The 25756-nt window shown below is 42.7% G+C and overlaps 1 protein-coding gene across 3 annotated transcripts; it reads right to left on the minus strand.

Annotated features, from left to right (window-relative positions):
• Window positions 1–1192: 1192 nt before the first annotated feature.
• On the minus strand, window positions 1193–24271 carry fmn2b (formin 2b). Of its 3 annotated transcripts, XM_020082699.2 has the most exons (20): window positions 22554–24271; window positions 19608–19858; window positions 19046–19230; window positions 18720–18870; window positions 18386–18406; window positions 17795–17853; window positions 15607–16586; window positions 14215–14359; window positions 13318–13405; window positions 12260–12321; window positions 10066–10157; window positions 9820–9949; window positions 9507–9653; window positions 8565–8624; window positions 8178–8298; window positions 7456–7548; window positions 7030–7081; window positions 5782–5931; window positions 5529–5610; window positions 1193–3997 (listed from the first exon to the last, which is right to left on the minus strand). In XM_020082699.2, the coding sequence occupies exons 1-20, from the start codon at window positions 24119–24121 to the stop codon at window positions 3971–3973; spliced, it is 4464 nt and encodes a 1487-aa protein (XP_019938258.2). In that variant the 5' UTR covers window positions 24122–24271; the 3' UTR covers window positions 1193–3970. The 3 variants fall into 3 exon arrangements, 2 of the variants coding, with proteins under 2 accessions (XP_019938258.2, XP_069373781.1); XM_069517680.1 differs by lacking the exon at window positions 8565–8624; XR_011239727.1 differs by lacking the exons at window positions 1193–3997; window positions 5529–5610; window positions 5782–5931; ... (2 more) ...; window positions 8178–8298; window positions 8565–8624 and having other exon boundaries at window positions 9516–9653; window positions 9820–9972.
• Between the last annotated feature and the right edge of the window lie 1485 nt (window positions 24272–25756).

A 25756-nucleotide genomic window follows, 5' to 3' on the forward strand; every position in this document is an offset into this window, starting at 1 on the left:
TATTCATCTGCAATATGCAACTTCACCAGTAGCTGTCACTAAATTCTACACACTGAACCTTTAGGTAAACCTAGCTTTCAACAACTGGGGTTGAGTTATTCATGTTGTTTACTCCCCAGCTACTGTGAGCTCTTTGGCTACAAGGGCTTAATTTCTAGTCTATTATACAGGATGTTGCTTCTAGTGATATTTCTTGTGACCAGAAATCTTAAAGCTCTTATAATGACAATGTCAGAGGGTAATGTGATAGGGTATTAATTTACCCACAAAGAATTATCAGCCATTTCTGCCAATATGGCCAATATTTAGCTGACAGTTTTGATTTAAAGAACGTTTACTGTTTTGCTTCAGTTCATTCTCCCTCATTCATTTCATTTACAGCATCGGTAGACACCAATTTAAAACATACAGCGCAACTACATACAGTTCATGCAACCACATTCAAATTGAATTAGAGCTGTAGTTTTGGTATGCTAATGTTATGACGCACAGTCGTAATACATAAATCCATTTGTATGCAAGTGTCTGTTGTTGTTGTTGTTGTTGTCCCTCCCCAGCCAAGGGTGGTGCTTTTTACCTGACCTCTGCTCTCTTCTAGCGGGTGGTTTGAGTTAGGTGGCGGTCGTGGATTGGACCCCTGCAAATTTTTAGGGGGGTATTTTCATTTTCTGTTAGGCAAGTTAGTGGTGATTGATTAAAGATTGTTTTTAGTTTTTTCTGTTGTAGTTTTGCCAGGCTCGACCTGACACCTTCTTCTACTTAAGTTGTAAAATAAGACATTTTGCTGGACTGCAGATTGTCATGGTACTGAACATCCTTGAGAGGGTGAAGGGAAAACCATTTTCATGTTATCCTCAGGTTTCCCTGAGGCGCAGGTGCAACACTAACAAAGAAGATTTAACTGTGAGAGTTCTGAGTGTTGGAAGAAGAGGCTGGGGCTCACTTCTTTTAATGCGATTACTGGAAGAAATCCTCAATGAGAGATTACACTGAGTAACAGAAGCTGGTGAAACACTGTGCAGCCTTGACGTGACTTCATGACTTTAACTCCCTAAATTCTGGAGAACCATTTCAGTGCTTGAGTTGTTGGCTATGGGGAAGTCATTCGCTTCTGTGTTGACTTCAGAGCCTGGAAAGTGAGTTTTCAGTCACGTCCCTTATCTTACCAATGATATATGAAATCAAAATAATGCAGAATTCAAGTCTCTTTATTTTACAGAAATTACACTGCAACCGGACCCCATGCATCCTGCTCACATAGATGTATACAGACACATTTATTGCACGAAATAGATGTTAAGTTCCTGTTGTGAATAGCATGCGAGCCAACAGAGGAGGACATCATTGACAGAAACGCATTGTGTCTCATTATCATTTATTATTTTACATTAATAAAGTCATTAATTCTACAAGAAAATGTAACGGCTGTGATTCATAGTGTGACACACATCCTCCAACTCACAGCTATCAGCCACACACACACACACACACACACACACACACACACACACACACACACACACACACACTTGTTGTATCTGATATGATATGGCATATCACTGTAATACATTTTAAATACACATGTAAGCTGACTTGTCCTACCAATCAACAGTGCTGTATAGATTGTATACTGTGTGTGACTTTCTACTGAGAGGTTCAATCTGATTGGAAGGTCAGGGTGTATGAGTCCAAGTGTGTGCTGGGTTGTTGTTTGGGCTAACCCACATTTATGTTACTTTTCAATACAGAATGTTGGAACCATTACTTTAACATTTGGACAGTATAGCCAGAATATATCTGTATATCACTGACTGTCCATAAGTGCTGCTTATCAATGCCAGTCAATCCAGCTGTCTGTCACATCAATGGCTGCTGATTTTTTAAGATTCCTTTTGTTTTCGATGTTTCAGGAGACATAATAATGGCATAACAAGACATATACCATAGATATGGTGAGATTTAGACTGGATGGAAATAGTAAGAAAGGATGAAAACTCTAAATGGTGGGAATTTATCTTGCACCAACAACACATTCTTATTCATGGTAGTTGTAGAGCCAAAATTTAAGGTGCTTTCTACATTATCACATGATGCTATACCAAAAGCCAAATATTATGTGACTGAAAACGTAACCTTCTTGCGTGAGGTAACAAAAATAAGGGATTTGCAGATGCAGATGTTTGTCTTCTCCCATGACTAAGACAAAGCAGTATCACAGTGATGCAAAAAACAATCTCAGCATCATTACAGCTGGAAAACTTGCGGCTAAACCAGATGAGTTCAAGAACAAATGCTCTGTGATCAAGTTAACGCTGAGGGAGCTGATTGTTAAGAAACTAAAGCCTTATTCAGAAGGAGAATAAGTGAAGGAGCCTTGTTAGATGAATGATTTGGAGCAAGATAAAAACACACAGCGGGAGTTTTTCCAGATTTTCACCCTGACCTGTGAGAAAACTACAGACATAACCAATACAGAACAACAAGACAGTTTTTGTTTGTCTTTACAAGCCATGCATGGCTCTATGGAAACTGAACAACCATTTGAAAAGTTAGTAGAGATAGATCCCCAGCCGTGGTTGGCCTGCGAGAAGGAATAACTGCATTGATAAGAAATGAGGCATCTCAGTTTCGGTCATGTGATTTAGTTGCTTGACACTGTATCTTACATGTATGTGTAGACAAAATCTAAAAAATGGAAATGAGAGCTGTCATTTCCAACATATTTTTTGTTGGAAGCAGATGGCTAAACAGACACCACTCCAAGGGTGAGTGAGCTTGAGGTGGAAGATGAAGATGTGATTAACCACAGTGAGATGCAAAGGTTGATGTAATTCAACAACTCATGGAGATAAAGGAAGAAACCTGTCATGGAACTCACTGTGTGATTTGGCGGTCATGTTGGACATCACCAAGTAGCTCATCAAGCTGCAAAGTCCCAACCTGCTTCTCAGCTTTCTGTTTTCAAATGTACAACCATTTGAAGCTAAATATAAGTGAGTGACGGGGTAACACTGTGCATTTCCATACTCTGCAAAACAAAAGCCTGCTCTGACATCTGAGTTTGCAAAACAAAAGCAAATGAGTGCATTTGTAAAGCTGTTTTATGTGGATCAAGCTGATGTTCCTGAAAACCTGCAACATGGAATCAATGGGCTGGAAAGCTACAAGGTCCCTCTGCTCAAGTTCTATAAACTGTGTGTACGTCCTGAGGATTTTCACATTATGAGGAGACATGAACTGAAGTCTCCGTCTCTGTTTGGGACAATACTGCTGTGAATCCTGCACAGACTCAGTTCTGTATGTATGTTTTTTTCTCTTTTTGCATAGCCGAGGCCAACTGAGGAATACTGACAGGGAGAGTTTAGGAATTAAACTGAAATAACACCATGTGCCCTGTCAGACAGTTAATATTAATAATGTAAAACCGAGTCATGTCACATTTTGTACCAGCTGTCTTCCTCACTGAGCTTGTGGTGATTTGTGGAGGTTATAGTCTGGGGGAATAAGTGCTCAACATATTCATAGCTCCTGAAACATTGTGGTCTTACTGTTTGACTTGCACCATTCTGCAGCAAAATGTTGATTATTGGGGTTTTTGTTTTACCATGGACTTATAGGTTGCACAGACAGTGAGTTATTCCAGCTGATGTATAATGTATGTCATGTGTGTGAGCTGCACTGAGCCCAGCAGTCCACGATTCCTTGTGCCTGGTGGCCCCTGCAGCAGCATCCTCCCATGACTGTGTTGTACTTAGCAACATAAGGCAACAGGATGACAGAGCAGACAAAAGTGATCATCTGCAAATGAACCAATGATCAAACAAGATGTCCAGAGTGGGCACAGCTGCACATACAGTACATGCCGTTCGCATTAGTACTGTCCCTTCCTTTTTCTTTTCCGTCCTCTTCATGCTGTTTGTCTTTGACTCACTGCTGGTGCCCACAGTTGGCAAAACCAACGTGCCAGGAGTCAGATCTTCATTCCCAGCTTGGCTTTCTGTGAAAAAACCCATTACAAAAACCTCACTAAACGTGTCCAACATCTGAAACCGAACAACAGCAAATGAATAATTTGGTATATTTAATGCTGGTTCGGTCTGGAGGGATAACAGAGAGATTGTACCAATTATTCGCTGCATGCTTTCAACACTTTCAGCGCAATTTCACTCTGTCTTATAATAGCTGTTAGCACTGGCACTACCACTTAGCATTGCTTCCCCATGACGGAAGTGATATACCGCTGTACAAATGGTTACTGTAATGGATTTATAATCAGCCAGTATGAAAAGTTAAAGCATTGATTCATACAGAAGGCCACTGTTATTGCTATTGCTATTGGGTGATGACAGGGATTGGGCATCACCCACTAAGAAGAATCCTTTTTGAAATGTTAATCTATATTGAACGCAATATCTGTAACTATAACTATACAGTATGTAGCGAGGTGCAATGATTGTTAAAAGTAGCACGCCTAGTAAATACCATAATTCTTAGTAGTTCCTTCCTTTCACTCTAAAACAGTCTCCGTTGTTGGTGTCATTGATTCCACCAGATGTTGGGAATGTTCTCAACTGCATCACATCATTTCAGCTGCACACTCATGCTGCCAGTCTCCTGTTCTACCACATCCCAAAGATTCTACTGGATTTACTTATGGTGAGTGTGGAGGTCACTGAAGTTTACCGAACTCACTGTGTTTGGAAATACTTTTGCTTTGTGACATGGAGCATTATGACGCTGGGGGTGGTGATTAGAAGATGGTCAACTGTGAATGTAAAGAGATGAAATGATACTCTAATAGACTGAACCCAAAGTGTGACGAGAAAACATTTCTCACACCATCACACCACCATCGGCAGAGAGGTTCATGCTGTTGACTCCAGATTCTGACTCTACCATCTGCAACCATGTCACTGCAGCCTCACATTTCTGTTCTTGGCTGAGAGGAGTGGAACCTGAAGTGCTCTCTGCTGTTATAGACCATCCAACTAAGATATGCTGTTATAGGCCTTGACTGCTGGGGAAACTCCCATCATGCATTACTCAACAACTGTTATTACTAATAACTGGTGCAGCTATCATTAATAACATCATTATATCTGAAAACATGACTTTTTACTTTCGTTATAAAAAACTAGTCAGACAGAGCTTAAATGACAGTTACACAACAGTTCCTAGTCTCTCTCCTCTTTTTCCCAGTCTCTCTTCTCTCCCCTCTTTTCCACCCACCTCTCCTCTCTCCGCTATTTTTCTCTGCTCGCCCCAACCGGTCGAGACACATGGCCACTCACATTGAGTCTGCTTCAGCCAGAGGTTTCTTCCAGTCATACTGAGAAGCATCTCACCACAGTGGTTAATCTGACTTACTGTCTTTCAGTCGACTCCAACCGGTCTAATATTTGGATTCGATAACTGCACGAATAGCCAGTGTACAGGTGTTATTCAGTGCCCAGAAAGTACATGTCTTAAAGCATCCTTATCAGTGGGACTTTTAAATAGTTGGCCCCAAAAAACAAAGGTCAACTTACGATGCCAGAGGCGTGTTTAGGTTTGACGCTGTAGGAAGCCTTCTCCTTGGCTTGACGGAAGCACTCCTCTGCTGCTTTTAACCTGCACAAAACACAATGGTACAAATACACATACTCAGGTCTCCACTTTTAGTATAACACTAAATGTGTATGGTGATATGACTGGTATTAAATTTGCATAAAAGGCACTTTAGCTATTCAAAAGACAGAAAGAAAGAAAGCAGCAGGTTGTAGAGCAGCTTGAGATAAGTACCTCTCCTTAAGAATGGTTTTGTTCTCCTTCTTCCACTGGTCCTTGAAGTCAGAGGAGAACTCGTGCCAGATGCAGAAGAACGTGTTGGGTGAGACCTCCTTCTCTCCCCCCTTGGCCTTCACTGAGAAGAACACTGTGAGCTCCAGGAACCTGCCAAGACACAAAGTCAAGTTGACACCTTGACCCTTTTCTCTATATGACCCCAGAAATGAGCCACAGTCTGCAGACTATGATGTAAAGACCGAAAGACCTACAGCCATGTGTCATCTGTCATTGACTGTGTATGGAAACACACAGGGGTAATGTCCATCATGTCCCAGTGATACCCAGTGATACCTGAGTCTATAGGCTAATGGCAGCCATCATCACTTAATATTTAGCAATATAGTCTAATATAAGTACCTGAGTATCTTCATGACAAGTCACTAGCTGTCTTTAGGACATGCCCCTTAGTGTCTCAAGGACAAGTCTCTGGCTGTCTTTAAGACAAGTCCCTGAGTGTCTTCAGCACAAGTCACTGGCTGTCTTTAGGACATGTCTCTGTATGTCTTCAAGTATTTTCAGGTAAACTCTCTGACTGAATGATATGTAACAAATGGCACTTTCTTTACTATTCTTAATAACAGTTAAAAACAATCTCACTCCATGGATACTTGCCAGCAGAATTATTAACATTCAGCAATACAGTCAGTCTTGTATTCATATGTTCGGGCAGTGCAGTCTTAATACAAATTTTACATAATTTGTAAAATACAAATTTTACCCTAAAATTAAAAATTTACCCTAAAATTAAAAATTTACCCTAAAATTTGTATCAGTATCTTTGACAATTTTGGATTAACCGTTACTTCACTGAATAAGTCAGCAGTACAGTTCAGATTAATTTAGCGTGCTGATATAACCAGGCTAGAACTTTGCTATTAACAGGAAGTAACTCTTCCCTTATAAACATGTTTTCTGTGGCCATGCTGTAAGATCTCTTACAACAAGAGCACTGGTTAGGTATTGAACATTACACTTTCCAGGTCAAAGTAACGAAATTAACATTCTTGGCCTCTTTTTAAAAAAAGATTCCCCTTATTATCTGATATATTAATATTACTTATTCACTCACCTTCAAGTGCTACATCAAGATTATGTCATCAGTACAATATGTCAACACTTTGCAGTACTTCCTGCTACACACACACACCTTTCTTAGAGGGATTTAGACAGGTGAAATATGACAAATAAAGGAGTTGTGCTTACAGTTTGTGAGTGCTGCTGAGTTGACCTTCATGTGTCTCCATTTCACTTTTAGCTGAGAGAGAAAGAATAAATGGAAAAGGTCAAAACAAACAGGTCCCTGGGTTTATTTTCACCAGCTGTCCTCCATTCCTCTTTTACTTCAAGGCCATGCAAATGAAGACCTCTCCCTGAGCCTGTTCCCTTATGCCAAAGATACAGATATGATGGTACAGTGTAATAGAACTAGACCTTTGTAAACTATGAAATCGATTAAACCGTTTAAAGAGTCATATTACAGAGAATAGTGGGTCCACGTGACCTGCCAGCACTTCAACAGCCATTAAAATGGAGTCTGTAAGAGTAATGCTGATGGACAAATTAACAGAAAGGCTGACTTGCTATGTTTCATTTACATACATACATACATGTAGGGGTTTTGTCTGTTACCTTGTGTCAGGAAGTCCTCCATATTATCTTTGAAAGGCTGCAAGTTATCCTCATCTGAAACTTTGCACACCTTTTCAACCTCTGATGTACATGCTGACAAAATAACGCACAAAACAAAACAGTCAAGTCAAGATCTAAACCTAAGCAGCATGAAAAGTACAAGTAGTATTACAATAAGGCTTGTGTATGGATATCAATGTGTTTTGATGCTCTAATGCTGTATGTTTCTGAAAACAAAACCCTAAAAAAGCATAAAAAACACGAGCTGTTACATTTATAAAATACATGATTATCATATTTGATGTTTAGTTACACTGTCCTTCTGATGACAAGCATTGCATTTTGGTAATCAATGTTTTTCTCCTACGTCAGAGGTATATTATTGTGTTGAGTCAGTTCTATCCTGCACAGTGAAGATCCAGAACTTTAAATAATTTACAGGGCGGAAGACATTTTGACTGTGGCTTTGGCCACTATTGTTGTTTTTATAGAGGAAAAGTGGTGAGTGGCACTGACATAAGAAAAACTCTCCTGTCATTGCAAGAATGGAAATCCAGGAAAAACTGAGGACTTTTGTAGATCATCACTTTAGCATTCAAAAACAGTCATTTTCATTCAGAGGCCATAACAACGTAGACTGTGTGTGTGTGTGTGTGTGTGTGTGTGTGTGTGTGTGTGTGTGTGTGTGTGTGTGTGTGTGTGTGTGTGTGTGTGTGTGTCACCTCTGAGGTCCTTCCTGAGTCGAGTCAGGTCTTTCTGAAAGTCTTCAAATTTCATCTGTGAAGCCTGGAACAAATCGTGAGGCTCTGGGATTGGATACACACACGTCTCCCTGCCAGCATCCTACACACACACACACACACACACAAACGACAAATAATAAGGCAGATCATAATGTTTGACAGTGTTTTACAGTTTGATGGCTGCCAGTCTAATAGACATGAAGAATACAGTTTTAGATGTTGGGGGTATACTCTTATTATGAGCCACATGTGAAAGGAAAGCATGATTTGAAAATTCTCAGTGAAAGAGTAAAGAGAAAAATGATATGGATAAAAATTAGATATAGTACAAATACAGAGAGGAATTATGAAAGCAAAGCTGCTCACCTCATCAAAGTGTCTGAGGTAGTAAGCAACAATATAAGACAGAAGACTTCTCGTGCTGTCCTGCATGTGTAGAGAGAAGACAAACGTGTAAGAGTGGAGATGTAGTTTCAACTGAATTTAGGACAGACTCAGGACAGTTTAATCAGTGCATCAGAATTAGAGGTATCGTCCTCTTCATTCCACACATTCTTCCATCTTGTTGAAAGCTCACTTCTTTCTATCTCCACACCCCCACATTGTCTTTCTTTTTCTAACTTACACTCATCAGACCCAACCCACACTAACATGATTCAACATGACTAATGCTCTATAGGATGTTCAGACTGTACAGGATTTCTGTTTGTCGTGGGCTAACGTAAAAAAAAATATGATCCACAACAATATTTACAGCTGACGTGGTGTTACAGCTTATTTCTACCACAGGGTTATTCAAGTCATTGTTACTGTTATTCACATAGTTATAAATTTAAAGTAGTAACACAGTGACAGAAACACAGCAGTTATTACTCCTTTTTTAAGATGTGTGAGAGGATGAACAATCTCTACATCTGAAAGTAAAGTTTTACTCCCAGAGCTGATGTGCAGCCTTAACAAGTTTCACAAGGCTGTGCGGGACTGAACAGATGGAGCTGGGTGAAGGAACACTTTAACCCACAAAAAGCACGGAGAGGAAAGATTATTGAGGATTAGTTCCTAAACTGTGTTGATTTGGTTTTGTGCTGGGGACATCAATGAAAAGGAAGAGTGAAATTTCAAACGACCAATAAGATAAATGTTACATATATAGAATTTTAACTACATTGTCATGTTTACACACATTTAAATAGTACACATTCTATATATCCAGCACTAGAACTACACTAAGGTGTGTCCAAGATGGAAAAGCAACATTTCAACAGGTTCCACTGCACTTTGTTTCAGGACCTCTCCCTCTTTACTCACGCTGCTCTTGACATCTTTCAGTTTGGGCAGGATGTCGAGGGTGAAGCCATCAGCTTGGCCCCTGGTTCGATTACCACCATTCATGAAGTTACCAAAGGCCAGTACCAGACCCAGAACCTTCTTCACTGTCTCACCGTCCTTTAAGGCCTGCAGAGAAAAACAGAGTCTGTGTCCTTACACAAATCTAACAATAGAGAGGGTGAGGATGGGTGAGGTAATGAGGGGCTAACACAGTGGAAGATGAAAATGATAAAACCCCAAGAAATCTTTCCAACATTTTCATTTTCAACATTTGCTGTGTTGATTTACTCACCTCACAGACTCTCTGCAGTGTGTCCAGTTTCCTCGTTATCGACGATATGCACTCGGAGAAGCTGGACTGGAAAAGGATGCAGAAAACTCTGCCAGAGAAGTTTGGGATCACGGAGAGCTGGTAGAGGAACCTGCAACAAAGCACAAACACAGGCTGCTGTGGCTCTATCAGCTCTGCACTGACTCTCTCATTCTGTGCTGCGTGATTTGCACCGGTTAGTCGTTGAAATGTCGAGGAATAACTCACTGCTCAGGTTTGTCCAGAGGTTTAGCATTCTCTTTGTCTTTAGAGGACTTGATGTGCTTTTCAATCTTGTCCAGCTCCTCCTGCTGTGCCCTCTGGAAGAGATGCAAGTGAATAAATCAGCTCTGTCCCAATTCACACAATTCATATGTCGTGCAGTGTGTGCATTATAACACTAGAGAGTATACACTATAATATACTATAAACTTATTGTTGGTTATACTAACAAGAGGTGAAACCACCCTTGAACTTTTGCCTAAAGTGACCTACGACTGTGGAACAACACTAGCTTTGGGGCGTAGAACCATTTTCAGACATGAACTCTGGAAGATGTCTGAACAGATGACAACCCACATTGAGCCTAGTTCTTCCAGAGCTTTCTCTCTGTTAATGAGGGAGTTTTATCTCTCCAATCGCCAAAGTGCTGCTCATTGTGAGAACTGTTGGGTTTCTCTATATTAAATAAGATTTTAAGCTCTTGACTTTCTATGTAAAGTGCCTTGAGATAATGTATATTATGATTTGGATCACAAAAACACAGAAATCTTTGGAGAATTCAGGTGAGAGGTGGTACAACAGGCAGAGATGTAAGGTAATAATTCTGCTATGTTTTTGTTTAAAGCAAATCTACTGCTGTGTTGTCTAATCGGCTCATTCAGACATTATCCAGAGTTCTCACGAGGGAGCTGGCAGGAGAACAAAGTCCACATTTTCTCACTTGGACATTTGCGTTGTCACATACAGCACGTCCGGAGAAGGAGATTATCTGGGGTTCAGTGCATGTCTGAAAGCAGCATAAGAGACCTTAAAACAAGTGCTATAGATATAATCAATGTGTTAAAGGAGGTGCTCTCAGAAGAGATACGTTTGTCGGAGGTTCTAGAAGAAAGAGAGGGATGCCCCTGCTCGGATCACATCTGTCAGCTTGCTTCCACCATTAGGGAACCATAGAACAATATGGCCAGTGACTGACTTGTGTGCAGGGATGGCAACACCAGAAGACGTTCAATAGAGGAATGGAGAGGTGATTGTGTTTAAGTAGACGTTGCAGACCCAGGCGTCGCTCTGTGTTTATGACTTGAATTTGAATTGACAGCCGTGGCAGCCAGTAGACGGTGATGAGCAGCAGAATGACGTGTGCCCTTTTAGGCTGATCAAAGGACAGACACGCCACTGCATTCGGAACTTTTTCCCCGTGCATGAAGGGAGGCCCAACAGAAGGGCAATGCAGTAGTAGAGGCGTGAGATAACCATGGCTTTCATATTACCACACCCGAGGAGGTTATGATTTCATTTAGGGGATTAGTACTGATGAGTGTGTGCTATTTAGTGTGGATCCAGATAAAAAACCTGGATGTAGTAGACCAGCAGACGGTATTTCCGGAATCTCCTCCTTCGCTGCCACTTCTGAGTTTCAGTTGAAGGAATGAACACGGACAACGTCTTTCTTTTCTTCGTTGCAGTTATTTAAGAAAAGTAATTGCTCTTCAACATCTATCACCTACAACTCCAACATGATCCGCTTTGTAACACTCGCCATTGTTCTGAAGTAAATGGAGACGCCAGAGTATTTTTAAACAAGTGGACCAGAAACCGGAAGAAAATCGACACAGTAGCATAGAAACTCAACGGATACTAGTGTTTCAGCAGTGTAATTGCTGAGATCTATGAATACTCGGCCCAGAGCGTAGGCTATGTACCTATACGGCTTAGCTTTGACAAGGAAGCATGAATTGGGCTTTAGATTTCAATCTTAAAGAAATTTACTTGAACATGGTGTTCCTTCATCCGTGTGGATATGTCAGACAAGCAGAGATACATGTCGAGACTGTGAGGTCACTTAATATTTTATTTACTTCATGAATTATTTCTAAAATTGATATTCAGGGACATCGTTTCCACTGGAAGGTGGGATGTGATGCGTTTTTCCTTTCTTTGAGCTTTTCTGAGCACCATTCTCTTACTTTCCACTTATCATTGATCTACGCTTGAAATCTTGGCCATTAACATTTTCTCTGCAGTGGGGTGAGTGCTTCTTTTACTGATGTGAACAGTTTATAAAATAGTTTAACACTGGGTAACAGTTAAAATGACCTAGTGATTCACTATTATTAGCAAACATGAAAGTAACACAAACATAGAACTACATACAGTATTGCCAGACAGACAACACACTGACAAACACTGTGATGCTCACATTTTCATACAGGGCCTGCAGGGTCTCCAGGTCCACTACTGTGTTGTCCAAGTTCAGGATGGCTGAAAGAGAGAGAGAGAGAGAGGAAGTTAGGAAGGGGGATTCATTTTAAAAATAACATTATTGGTGCTCAATATTTATTTCTTTAAAGCCTGGTATATAAGTTGGTCCACTCCTACAGCCCCACAAGGCTACCTGACTTTAAAGCTGCTTTTAGACATGCACTGACATTCTCCAGAGGAGCTGAATGCAAATGTCAGAGTGAGAGCCTCGGGACTTTCTGCAGACTTTCTCTGGTCAGTCCCCTAGTATAAAGTATGCAGAAAGTCCGGAGGAGCTGAACATAGCAGGAGATCCACCGCAGGATGCATCACAAGTGGTGGTGTTAATGACGTTTCTAACATTCTACAGACGCAAAATTGAAAAAAACCAAAAAGAAAACTGAGCAGAGAAACTCCTGCTGTGTTGCGCATGTGTCAAAGGCAACTACCTCAGAGTCAGGACCCAATTCATCAGACATCTTCCAGTGGCTCAAAACATGTTTGTCTTTCACAGTGGCTTTACAGACTCTGCTCAACCACAAAGGCCAGTTTACAGAGTTGGGCTGTTCAGACCTGCTCAGGTTGGAAATGGGTGAATATTGTGAAACACTATGATGTCACAAAACTCTAAGCACAAAGAACAAGTCATCTTGTCCAAATGGGTGCTGCAAAAATAACATGAGTGGAGTCAGTGAGTCCACATAGTCCCAATCCACACAGAGAAGAGGTGTGATCAGAAAGCAGCTCTGTGGGTAGACTGTATGTGTACAGAGGCTATGATGCCATGTAAGATCCTCTACAGTAGATCAGCCTGTTCCTTTGTCAGAGGAGGTTTATTTAAAGAACCCCAGGCTGGTCTGAAGTCAGGAATTAACCCCAGATAAATTCTCCATGAGACGTCCCTGCATCCATTGTCAATCAAAGTCTTTCATGGGGCCTCAACTCTCTCCACTAAAACAGGAAACTGGTCGCTAGAGAAACAAAACAATCACAATAATCCAGCAGTAAGGAGCTCACCATGCTGGATATCTTTCATATCGAGGTGCAGGGAGGACATGAGGATTCCTACTGCCTGAGATCGCTTGTTGTTCAGGAGCTTCACAACCTGCAAAGGAACAGATTCAGAAGCTTGTAGTATATGTAGTTTTGCCTTGCAGCACACGCTGGGTGTGAAATGCTAAACTGATTTGTGTTTGATCTTGCAGTATTTTGCATGACTGACAATCGGATAAAAGTTAGCACTGGAAGATGAGACATCAGGGGAAAACATTAGAGGCTTCCATCTGGGAAAGAACAAACATACTGAAGTGCCTGGTCACCAATATGGGCAGAAATCCTCCTTTGTTGACCATGAATATTCAAAGTAAATGGAATGGTTCATCTTTATAACTAACATTTGTTTATTTTTAATTTGCACATTTTCATGCTATTTTAGTACATATGATATATTTTCATCATCATAAGTGCTATATATTTATACTTCGAACACACTGTCATTTCATTCCCTGCATGCTTCCTATATGACATGTCATTGACAAAATAACTAAATTACAAAGTCCATGGTAAAGATTACTAAGACACACAGATTTGGAACCAACTTGGACACCTGGTCAGTATTCAAATATGCCGATTCAAGTAAAGTAAGGAACTACAACATCCTCATTGTAATTTCTCAGGCCTGTAATAGTGTAACTAGGATACAATTGCTGCAGTGAAATGTTAAAACCGACGTGACTGCAATCTGGGCCTTGTCACATGTCCTGACAAACACACAGGCAGGTCAGCCTTAGAGATGATCCATTAGATAATCAATCATCATTCAAGCAGAGACTTTGAAAGCCATATAAAACATACAAAAGCTGAAATTACTATGGTAGAATTCAGTTCTGTGATTAGTATGTAAAACACACTGACCTGTTTGGCCTTGGACTTGGTGATGGTGTCGGACAGCGGCTGCTTCTTAACCTTCACAGCTGTTTTCGAGAACAACTCCACGAACTCTTCAAAGTCCATGTCAGGCTCCTCGATTGCGTCCCACACCAATGAAGAAGAAACCTCCCTAAGAAACACAAAACAGCACTTACTACATGTGAAGGTCAACAGTAAAGATAACCAGTGTGTAAAGACAACAGTGATTTTACCACTGTTCCACGACAGCCTCCATCACACACTTAAAACTTCACTATGCGTCTTATATTAATAACAATAGTTCTCTCTGAATTTGTTCAGTATGATTAATGTCAGATAATGCTGATAAATTACATTTCCTCCGTTCTCTAAAGACTGGATTCTCATGTTTTACACCCTCAAATCAAATATCATTGTCCAACAGTTTCCAAAGTTTCCAAACCATGCCATTGGTTTCCAATCAGTCTGGTAATATATTTGCCTTCAATCTAAAAAGTCTACCTGTGAAAAGATAGGGGTTGTGTTCAAGTGCAGGCAAGAAGCTCTGAAATATAAAACCAATTGAGGCTGCTGAACAAAAACAAACTCAGCCGGCACACAACACGTGGATGTGGTCAAAACCAGTAAATCTCTATGTCAGTCCTCAAACAGATGTAAATCAGTTTTCTCTGTTAAAGCTGATACCGATGTAAGGAGAGATGTTTGCTGTGCATTCACTTTCCAATAGCAAGAACACTGAACTAACCTATGACCATCACTTTCAGAAAATGGTCGAGTTCTCAGTGGAAACTGTAATTCGGGTGAGCTGAATCAAACCAACAGTAACTGTCTCCTACTAACAGCTCCTGTTATTATATCTGATTCCTCCACTGTGTCCATAAATCCAAAATACATCAGTAAGCCACTCACACATTCTGTCTTCACCTTGAAAACACACACTGAAGTTTAGTATGACACACACCATCCTGCTGCCAAAGTAACAAAGTCACTATTTCCTCCTGTTTGTGTGATAAAAACCAATGTGAGCAGCTTTTTCAGGAAACCACTGAGTCTTTTTAAAAAGGAAACTATATGTGTGAGGAGTTTTTAAAGGTTTATGTTTTCTGCAGGATCCAATAAGCTCAGAGCCGAGAGCCACAGAGAGAGAGGAGGGAGGAAAAGTGTTTGAGAGCCAATTTTGGACATTGTTGTTTTGCAGCTTTTCATGAGGTTCGAGGACAATAGAAAATAAAAATAAGCAGCAAACCAAATCTAGGTTATAGGTTATAATGTCTAATGTCTTCCTATTTCTGAACCTTTCCTGCTTTATACTGTTTTCTGCATTTCAAAGTAAATGTCCTTTTTGAATGTGAAAGAATTGCAGTGGGTTCATGACCACAGTTGTTCTCCTGTTTTTACTTTTTGGTGTTCAGCTGGATCCTGGTCCAGTAAAGCGGCTTCATGGGTCTGGGTGGCTCCACCACAGCCTTCCTGGGGGGTTTCTCCTGAGTCAGACCCAGAGCGTACAGCCCAAACGGCAGCGGAGGAGGCAGGGAGCCCAGAGCACCTGGGAGAGCCGGGGGAACGAAGATCTGTCCTGGTGGGGCAGGGGGAGGAGGAGGAGGCCCGCAGCCTGGAGGTGGTGGTGGTGGAGGAGGAGGAGGTGGGCCTCCAAATCCTGGTAATGGAGGAGGAGGGGGAGGGGGAGGGGCAGTGCCACCAGGGAGAGGAGGGGGTGGGGGTGGAGCACTGCCGCCTGGCAGAGGAGGGGGAGGAGGCGGGGGTGGCATGAGACCACCAGGAAGAGGAGGAGGAGGTGGAGGAGGTGGAGGAGGAGGAACTGCTGAACCAGGTGGTAGAGGTGGTGGCGGTGGAGGAGGAGGCACTGAGCCCACTGGTAAGGGTGGGGGGGGAGGAGGTGGAGGAGGAGGAGGAGGAGGAGGAGGAGGCGCCACAGTCTGTGCTGGATGAGAGGCCTCTGCTCCCACTGGAAGGGGCAGAGAGGGAGGCTGCTGCTGGCACGAACACTGGAAGCCGTGTTGCCTGGGTGGGGGGTGCAGGAAGCCGTTCACTCCACCCGACTCACTACAAGGCACTTTGAACTTAAAGCCGTCGTCCATGGGCGAGGTCTGAACAGACTTGGCCTCCAGGCAGCCCGGAGAGGGAGGGGCCTCTGTCTGCAGGTGGGCGTCGCACACATCCCTCAGCAAGCCCTCCCCCCCCCCACACTCCTTATCTGTGGTGGAGATGGTGGGTTTCATACTGTCGCTGTCCAGTAGAGGGGGCTGTCGCTCCAGCTCAGCGATCTTAGTCCTGAGGTCCTCTATGGTTTGTTCCAGCTGCTGGATGACATTAATGTGCTTCTCTTTCAGTTTTGCTGAAGGCAGGACTCTTTCTTCCTGCAAATAACCAAAAACACAACTTCAATAACCTCGGAAAAATAAGAATCAGCTGCTCGGAAAAATCTACTCTGACATGTGACTCTGAGGGTCCCCTGGGAAATAAAAACTCTCACAACAACAATCTCAAAGTAAATTACTATATCAGTGAACAGTATGTACAGCATCAACATTAAGTGTCAGTGCTCGGACCTTGTAGCTCAAATGGTTCACCATAGACACAGACTAGTGCGTCATAGGACTGTAGCGTCTGATTAGAGTTGACTGCATCAGCTACCTTGCCTTTTGTCATTTTCTGTTTCCTTTAAGCAGACTTTGCAGATCTAAGAAAATCCAATTCAAAAACTAAGGGCTGATTTAAGTGCAGCCTTGTCTCAGGAGATAGAGCGGGTTGTACACTAATCAGAAGGTTACTTGACTCCTTCAGTCTGCAAGACACTGCAGACGGCTGTGTATATAGTGCTGTATGAATGAGTGGATGTGACTTTTACTGTAAAGTGCTTTGACAAAAAAATCCTTTTTAATGATTCAATCAATGGAGCAAGTGCATTTAGTTTGCATCCAAATCCAAATAATTAATCATTGTTGTGTTTTGGGTGTAACATGCTATAAACCAATCAGAGGGCCTTTTACCATATCCTCTAAAAGCCAGGTGAGCTCTAATGAATTTATACCTTAAAGGTAGTCAGTGGGAACACTTCTCTGCAGAGGAAAACGTGCAAGTGTATCATCTGTGTGTGTGTGTGACAAGCAGAGTGTATGCACATTGTGCACCTGCCTATGTGTATATTTGTTAAGCTGTTTAATGTGGAACCGGCTGATGTGCCTGAGAACCCACAACACAAAATCACTGCACGCTGCCGAGATACAATGAGCTTAAAGTTACAACACTCCCTCCGCCTGATTTTCTAAACTGTACATTCTATATAATCAATATCAATATCATCATCATCATCATCATCATCATCATCATCATCATCATCATCTGACATCAGACTTCTCAACAAAGAGAACAATTTCAGCCATCACATCAGAACCAAAGGTTAGAAGGACGCATCTGTTCATAAATTAATTCGCTTGTTTAAGATCATGCACAAAAAAAACATTGCATAACATTGTTCAGAAGATTATAATGTAGACTCTGTAGAACAGTCTACATGGAGTTTATAAAAAAAACCCACAACAGAATGAAAGTGAAAGTGACTGACCAGACAATCTTGACTCTCCTCCTGTGGTTGCCTCAAACCCAACATGTCTGCAGGATGCTCTGCAGACACACACACACACACACACACATAAGCCGGTCAGTAAAACCCAACCAGACTCCTGTGGGTGATTATGAACACATGAATTGACTGTACATAATACATATCTATCAATCTGCTGTGATATAGTTGATCACATTTTTTTGTCAAAGAAAAGGAAGTACAAGCCAGTATCACTAGCTTAAATGCAGAAGTGTCCTTGGGCAAGTACTGAACCTCGAATGGCCCCTCATAGAAAAAAGTGCTGTCCATAGATGCACTGTAAGAATGTGTGTGTGAATGGCAAAAAAGTACTGTAAAGGACTTTGAGTGGTCATCAAGACTAAAAAATCTAATCTAAATACAAACCATTTACCATTTATCATGTATTCCTGTGTGCACTGATTTTTTTTCATAACTGTGAACTTTGTTCCTGCTTTTTTGGTTTTCTTGAAAATTTGGCAAAACCACAACCAAACTTAATCTCAGGGGGGCCAACTCTTAACCCGCCATGATACAGGGTGCTTTATTTCAAGTTATGATGTTACCACTGACCTTGATTGTCTTCAACAAATACTGAAGAATGATCCCATTCAGAAGACAGAGAAATGAAAAACAAGGAGAGAAGAAACAAATGCAAAGATTGAAATCCGTGATGATATTTAGTCTTTCACACACACATCTACTGAAGCGTATTGTTTCACCTGAGACAAAAAAATTCTGCTCTGCTTTTTTGAATCAGGCAACTTCATTTTCTTGTTAAGTCAGAAAAACAGATTCTGACTTAAAGACACTTTAAGATATTTATCTCGCTACAAGTGATGGAGTTTGATGATAATCTGTATGACATGTGCATTGTGAACAGGACACGTGTAAGTGTTATTATTACCAGCCTCTGTGGATTTGAATCCGTTCCTATTGTCTGAACCAGGCCTGGTTGGGGGCAAGGGACCCTTGATCTGCCCAGGTGGCCTCCCGTCAAGCAGATCCAGCGAGTGTGGCGGTTGGTTAACTGCTGCCCATGTATACAACTGGTCATGCTGTGGAGACAGTGAGAATGAGACCAGGCATATACAATCACTTTTAGACAGTAAACTCACATTATACACACGCCTCCTTTGTAAATAGGACTTTGTGAAGAATATAAATCGAAGCAACTCAGAACAAACGTGTCTGTGGCTGGAAAAATAATGTGTATTGCTCCCAGCTACTTACGTCAAACCTGGCTGATGATGTGGAGGTGATGTGTGCGGTGCTGTCACCCAGCTTCTCTCTGAAGCAGTCGGTGAACGGTAGCAGGAGACCCATGGCCAAGATCCTGGAGCACAGCCTCTCTGCCTCCTCGGGCTCCTCCTGCTGCTGCTGCTGCTGCAGGAACAGCTTCTCTAGCAAGGTGCGACCTGGACATGCAGAAATGACAGAGAGAAACAAGGATGGCTTCACCTGGGACAGGGTGGATGGGACAGCTAAAGGTTTTTGAGCAATGACTTGCAGACATCCTAAATACTTCTGTCAGCACAAGGTTTGATTACAAATGACATCCTATCAGAGGCTATGAGGGTTTTGGATAACCACTGACCTCCTCTGTATGCTGACCTCTCGCTGCTCTTCTCAAGATGCAGAAATTACACACTCAGGTTAAATCAGTTATTTTAGCCTCAGTGCCATTAAGACACTTCTGCTACTCTACTTCTGCTATATTTAATTTCATACCCTCTCACCCACAGGAAGTGGTAATCATGGACAGAACCGAGTGCTGAGACTGCTCTGTACTCACCCGTAAAGATGTCCTGAAAGCCACAAGTGGAAACCTGTCCACAGGAAGATCTCCTGGTCGCACACAGGGGCTGGCTGCCTCCTCCTCTGTAGCCCTCCAGATATTCTCTTGAACCACCAGAGCCTCCTCCATCCTCCTCTCTGCTCCTCAGCCTCCTCTCAAGCTCCTCTGTCCAGTCAGCTGAGCGACTCAGAGACCCAGCCAGGCTCCGGGAGCGCTGCCTACGCACCCGGTGAGCCTCAGCCATCATCCTGTCAAAAATGCAGGTTGGATCATGCACTGGAATAAGTGTGCTAATTGAGGTGCTTCCATTTATGAAACGTATGAAAATGGTATGAAAAAATGAAGATAAATAACAGACCTCGAACATGAGTCAGTTTCTTAATGCAACGAGCTGGGGACTGCATAGCATTAGCCTCACATATCCAGACACTGGATGCTCACATTACCATTCTGCCAAAAAGCTTGGCAATGTTTGTATTTTTTAAACCAATCACTCGTCTGGGCTGGTGCTGAGCTCAGGATGAAGCAGCAGAGAGGGAGGAGAGAAGGCTGCCTGAAAGAGGACCCGATGGCAGGTTCATACCTACAGATGACATCTGATCACTGAGTCAGGGGAGCGCTGCATCGCCACATAACGAGGTAACTTTGCTAACAACAAAAGCAGGCCTCATGTTCACTGTGATGGACTGAATATAAGGATTGTTTTTGTTTACTTCTATACTTTATGGAGATTAATGGAAGCCATCACGGGAACAGTCAGAGGTATTGCAGAAATTAGAGGGAGGTTAAGATCTAAAATCCTTCTGAATGCGATGTGGCTAAGAAAAAGCTTTTAGTCAAAAGTCAATGCATAACATTGATTCAGTCATTGTAGTTCCTCCTGCAGCGCCTGTTGTAAAGCTGCCTGTTTGTAATGGTCTGTTTGCTTGTCCTGTGTTGATGCTACTTCAGATTTATTCTTTGTCGTCAGTGAGTCCTCCTCAAACAGTTCTACAATAAACCTTTTATTGTTTGTGTACTGGACGTTGTGTGCAGAGCTTTTTATAAACAGTTTATGGTGGAGAGTGACATTTAAATAACTTTGTGTACATCCTACCTGGTTTATCTGCAATGAATATTATATTGTCAATGTTTTTAATAAAATAAAAATGTTTAATGCTTTATTAGTGATTGTGTGTGTCTTATATAAATAATTTTGAATTATTTAGCTACTTGGGGTTATTTCTTCATACGCATGTCTATTAAGTAGCCAACAGGATCTTAAGAGCCAGGTTCAATGATTCAAAATAAAAGCTCTTTATATAAAGCATTGTAACTACAAAACAATTGTGCTTTTACTTTGTAAACAAATTGAGGAAGTAAGTAGCATCATCAGATGGACTCTAAAGCAGAACGAAAGCTGATTAAATCCCCTCAATATTCAGCGTTGATAACGTGGATGTGTTAGCTCGCTGAACCGCTGCTTCCTGCGCCATGAACATAGACACGTCTCTCATCCACCCCAAAGATGATCCCTCACATGTCAGTTTAATTACGGACACCCATGATAAATATAAACAGGTGTTTCTGCTGTTGTTGATGGACACGTGAGGTGTGAGATATTCAGTGTGAAAAGTTGGAGGATGATTACATGAACTTTCACACGCTCAACTATCCTTTGAAAACTGCATCTGTTGAGTTAACATGTTATAATGAATGTAGTCGTCAAACATGTTTTTAATAGTTCTTTGTTAGGTTCAGCAGGAGGCATGAACAAGTGACTTTGACCAACTGACAGTTAATGAGAGGGCTTTGGAACCCTGTCCTGCAGACCCTCAGAAAAAGACTGGAAAAGGTGACAGGTGGTGAAACGGTAACTAAGGGGAGGTTGGAGGTCTAAGTGAGAAGTCAGTTCCAGTTTATTACAGCTCTGGTCTGATTCTAATTGCTTTAGAGCTGGGTGATATCAGCACAACAAAGTGTGGCAGGGCACGAAACCATCAGTTTCCCTGCTCTTCCACACTTATGCCAGGCCCAGAACTATCAATAAAGGCCACAGTGCCACACAAGGCCTCACTTCCCCCCAAAAAAACATTGGCTATACATACACAATATCCAGAGGGGCTGTATGTGAGAATGCAAATGTACAAATTAGAGCCTTTGCACTCCGAAATGAGCTCATGTGAGAAAAAAAGCAGGAGATCCTGCACAGGATTCTCCATGAGCGAACAGCTGCTAAATGAATACAAATATCTCAGGATCAAAAAGGGGTGCCATGCACCAACAAAGATGTCATGATAGCTGTTAGTGATAAGGGCTGACGATGGTGTTGATGTGCTGTAAACAAAACCACTTAATCTTTGCAGCGTGTTGTTGTGAGTGAGACTGAACAGATAATCTGCGTTGTTCATGTGTGAAACGCAAACTCCGGAAAAAGTCCAGACCTAATTCTTCATGTCTGAAAATGGCTAAAATGAGCACCCCTGAAATGTTGGTTATAATAAAATCAACATTTCATTATTCCCTCACTGAACAGAGAACTGTGCAAAGTTCTTTAAGTTAAAGGGGAAGCAGGAAGTGGATTTGTAAACTGTGACGTATTTTTACAAGTGACAGTTTGAGTAGTGAATTTAGTGTTCACCTTTATTGTTTCTTTAAAATGACTTCACCTAACCTGTGTGTGGGGGGGGGTATGTTTACCACCTGTCTGATCTATTTCCTCCCATGCGCTGCAACACTGCTTGACATGGTAATGCTACTGTTACTGAAACAACATCCAAAACTATGACCTGATGAACCAACTTGTAATAAACTGGAAGTATCGTTCAACAATCTCTTAATGATAAGTGAACCCACTATCTGAAATATGACTTCATTTGATTGGCTTTCTTAAAAAACATATATGACGTGTTGTCAATGACAATGAAAGAGTTTGAAAGAATCATGCAGCAGCACCACAGGTACCTGTGGAGGTGATGGTGGACTCTACGCGGGGACACAGGGCTGTGGGATGGGGACAGGGCTGGGGAGTGTCCTGGGGAGCTGAGCTGCCTGGTGGTGGTCTTTATGTAGGAGGGGAAGATAGGAGGGTAGGGTTTCACCACAGGGCTAGAGGAGGTGGAGGAGTGGGTGGACCTGAGGAGTCGTTTGGCCAATGTGGGGCTCTCCTGAGGAGGCAGCGGGCTGAAGCAGATGCTGCTCCTCCTGCACTGCTGGGTGTAGGGGGAGGCACTGGTGCTGGTTGAGTTGTGCTCAGAGCCAGCACTTAGGCAGTCCTCGAGGGACTCTGCGCTAGTACCCGAGCCCAACGGACCCTCACCTTCCTCGGACAGGATGTCTGGCCTCAGCCCATCCATGGCTTCAGTGCTTGTGTTGTGGCTGTCTGTGGGTGGAGGACTGAGATCCATTTCCACCCCAGGCTCCCTCTCTTCCTGAGGGGTTTCACCTCCTGCTTCCTCCCCCTCCCTTGGGGGTTTGTGATCCAGGAAGCTGTTGCCATTGGTTGTCATAGTGACTGGCTTGACTGCTACCCCCCCTACAGTAGCCATGGTGACTGCCGTGTGAGCGGGCTGCAGTACCAAACCATGCTGCTCTTTTGTGCCTGTGGCAACACAAAGAGAGGCTTCTCTCTCTCTCTCCCTCTGTCCCTCCCCATTTAACTCCAGATGCTCCACCTCCTCCCTCTGCACCTTCTCCTCCCTCCTCTCCTGCACCTCTGTGTGGAAGGGGGGGGTGATTGTTGGAGGCTGGTCCATGTGCTTTACTGAGCCAGACAGAGTCCCTGTCTCTAGGAATGACAGCGCATCAGATGCCACTTCCAATTCTGGGGTCAGGTCAAGTTCTTCAGGAGGAGTTAATTTAACTTCTCCATTACTCCTCTTCCTTTTCTCCTCCCCCCCTCCCTGCTGTTGGTGCTGCAGCCTTATAGCGAGCTGGATATCCGCTAGCAGATCCTCGTGATCAGCTGCTGAGTGGAAGCTGTAAATATCAGTGTCTGACCCCGAACTCCCTCCCTTCCGCCCTCCATTCTCTGTGGGAGAGGTCGCTGCTGTCGAGGTTTTCCGCTGCTCTCCTCCTCCTCCTCCATCTCCATCCTTGTCCCTTGGATTCACTTTCTTTCTCTTCTCGGGGAAAGCAACCTCAGTGTCCGACTGTCCAAGCTCATCTGCAGACAAATCAGGTGTTTTTGTCCTGTCCAGTTCATCGTGTTGTGATGCTAACACGTCCTCCTTTGAGCCTGTTACAGAGGAGCATGCGTCTCCTTTTCCTTTCAGGTTGCTCTTTCTCTTGCGGATGGAGAAAACAGAGGGCTTGGACTCGGATTTGTTTTTTTTCTTGCCTGGTCCTGTGCCATGCATCCCCCCTCCTCCTCCACTGCTGCCTGCTCCTTTACCTCCATGCTTACCGTGCAGCTTCTTTCCTCCCTTTTTTGTCACATCCCCTCCTCCATCTCTCCATCCTTCATCCAGTGATGGGTAGCTTCCATTTCCCGATGCTGCAGCTTTCCTTTGCTTAGCCTCCTGGTTGCCCATGTCGATGGAGAGCGACTGATGGCTTGTCTGCCTCACTCAGGTCATGCCTGGGAGAGCTTTTTCTGTGTCGGGGGAGCTTTTAGATGCCGGGGGAAGGTAGAAGCGTCTTGGCCTAAGCTGTGGCTGCACGTCTGGTGGTGAAGGAGGAGCTGCTGTTGCTGATGATGTTTTTTTTCCTCCCTCTGTTTGAGTGTGAAGCTCTTCGTCGTTGTTTTCCGGTGACGAAAGCTGGCGTGGCAGTGATGCTGGCGCTGATGCAGGAGACACATACAGCTCCCTCTTCCTCCTCCCCTCTGTCTCTGTGTCTTACCCTCCCCCTCTTCCTCCTCTCCATCTGCTCTGACGTAGGCGCTGCATGCTCAGTGGAGGTCTGACGGGGAGGAATCTGGGAGAGATGGAGAGCCACTGGAATGGGGACACAAAGCCAGGTTTGCTGAGAGGAATAAAGATGCTGCCAGATCCTGCGACTGTGCTGATGGCTGAGTGGACTGGAGGTGGGGATGGCAATGCACACCCTCCTCTTAGCCTCTCATACAGTCAGTGTAGCTAAGTGGCACAATTCTTCACTACATTTCCCATGATTCCTAGACAGCAGGCTGTATTACCCATAGTGCTAAGTGTGGGCTGCACTCCAATACAGAGGATAAAGGTTTTCGAATTCCAAAAGCATTTTAAAGTCCTGAAGCGCTGCGGTGAAATGGGGTGAATGTTGAATAAAGCACTTTGACTAGAAACTGGCTGTAGAAACGCAGACCACTGACCATAACATGGTGATGTTTAGCAGATGGAGTTTGCCCAGTTGTAAATGGACATGTAGATGAGCACCAAATGGATTTCTTGTCAATTATAATGTTATGATAGATTAGTTAAGAATAGATTTTCAGCTTGATTATCTTATTATGTTCCCTCATGTCATATTTGCTTCATAGAGCATTGGGAGAACAGGCACAGACATTCAGGTCACAAATATAAACTTGTAACAAGAAACATGCACTCAGACTTTTTGCCTCTCATTAGTTAACAAGTTGCACTTATCGAATTGTATTGTGATGCTGTTGAAAAGCAAGTCAACTGATTTATTATCCTCTGACAGAGTAGAAGAAATAGGGATAAGTAAAATTAATAGTGAAAGTTTTTATGCATTTTCTCAAATTTGTCATGCAAGCGTCAGTTTAAGCTCAGGCAGAACAGATCTAAGCTCAAGCAGGAGCTATTTGAGTGCGAGTGCAGGATTTTGAGTGAAAGCATTACAAAATCGGAATTTAAAATCAGTGCTGCTCTCAAACTGAAAGACCATGCACACTCTTGAATAAAAATAGGGAAGAAAATCATAAAAAGGCCCTGTTCACATAACTCCATCAGCTCCGAGTATGTCTCCATATGTGTCTCTAGTGAATAGATGAGGTCAGATCTTATTTCCTGCTCTGTATGCAAATAAAAGAGTATATGATTTAATAATTAATGACATTATAATGACCAAATGAGGTTATTTTATTATTTGCATGTAAAAAACGTACATGCAATTTAATGTCGTAAACTGATGCCTGAGTGATGTTTGGCATTTCATCATTTAGTGCCTTTAACAGCAGCACTTTTGAAATTGGTTCTATAATGGCCAGGGAGCTGTGATCTGAG

Source organism: Paralichthys olivaceus, chromosome 21, assembly GCF_024713975.1.
Source record: "Paralichthys olivaceus isolate ysfri-2021 chromosome 21, ASM2471397v2, whole genome shotgun sequence".
NCBI classification, from domain to species: domain Eukaryota; kingdom Metazoa; phylum Chordata; class Actinopteri; order Pleuronectiformes; family Paralichthyidae; genus Paralichthys; species Paralichthys olivaceus.

Excerpts from the sequence above, each read along its gene's own strand:
- fmn2b (XM_020082699.2), bottom strand. The coding sequence starts at position 24,121 with ATGGGCAACCAGGAGGCTAAGCAAAGGAAAGCTGCAGCATCGGGAAAT. Across the intron at positions 19,859-22,553 it reads GTCCACCATCACCTCCACAG|GATGATGGCTGAGGCTCACC; the intron begins GTACCTGTGGTG and ends CATTTTTGACAG. Across the intron at positions 5,932-7,029 it reads CTCAGCAGCACTCACAAACT|GTTCCTGGAGCTCACAGTGT; the intron begins GTAAGCACAACT and ends GTGTCTTGGCAG.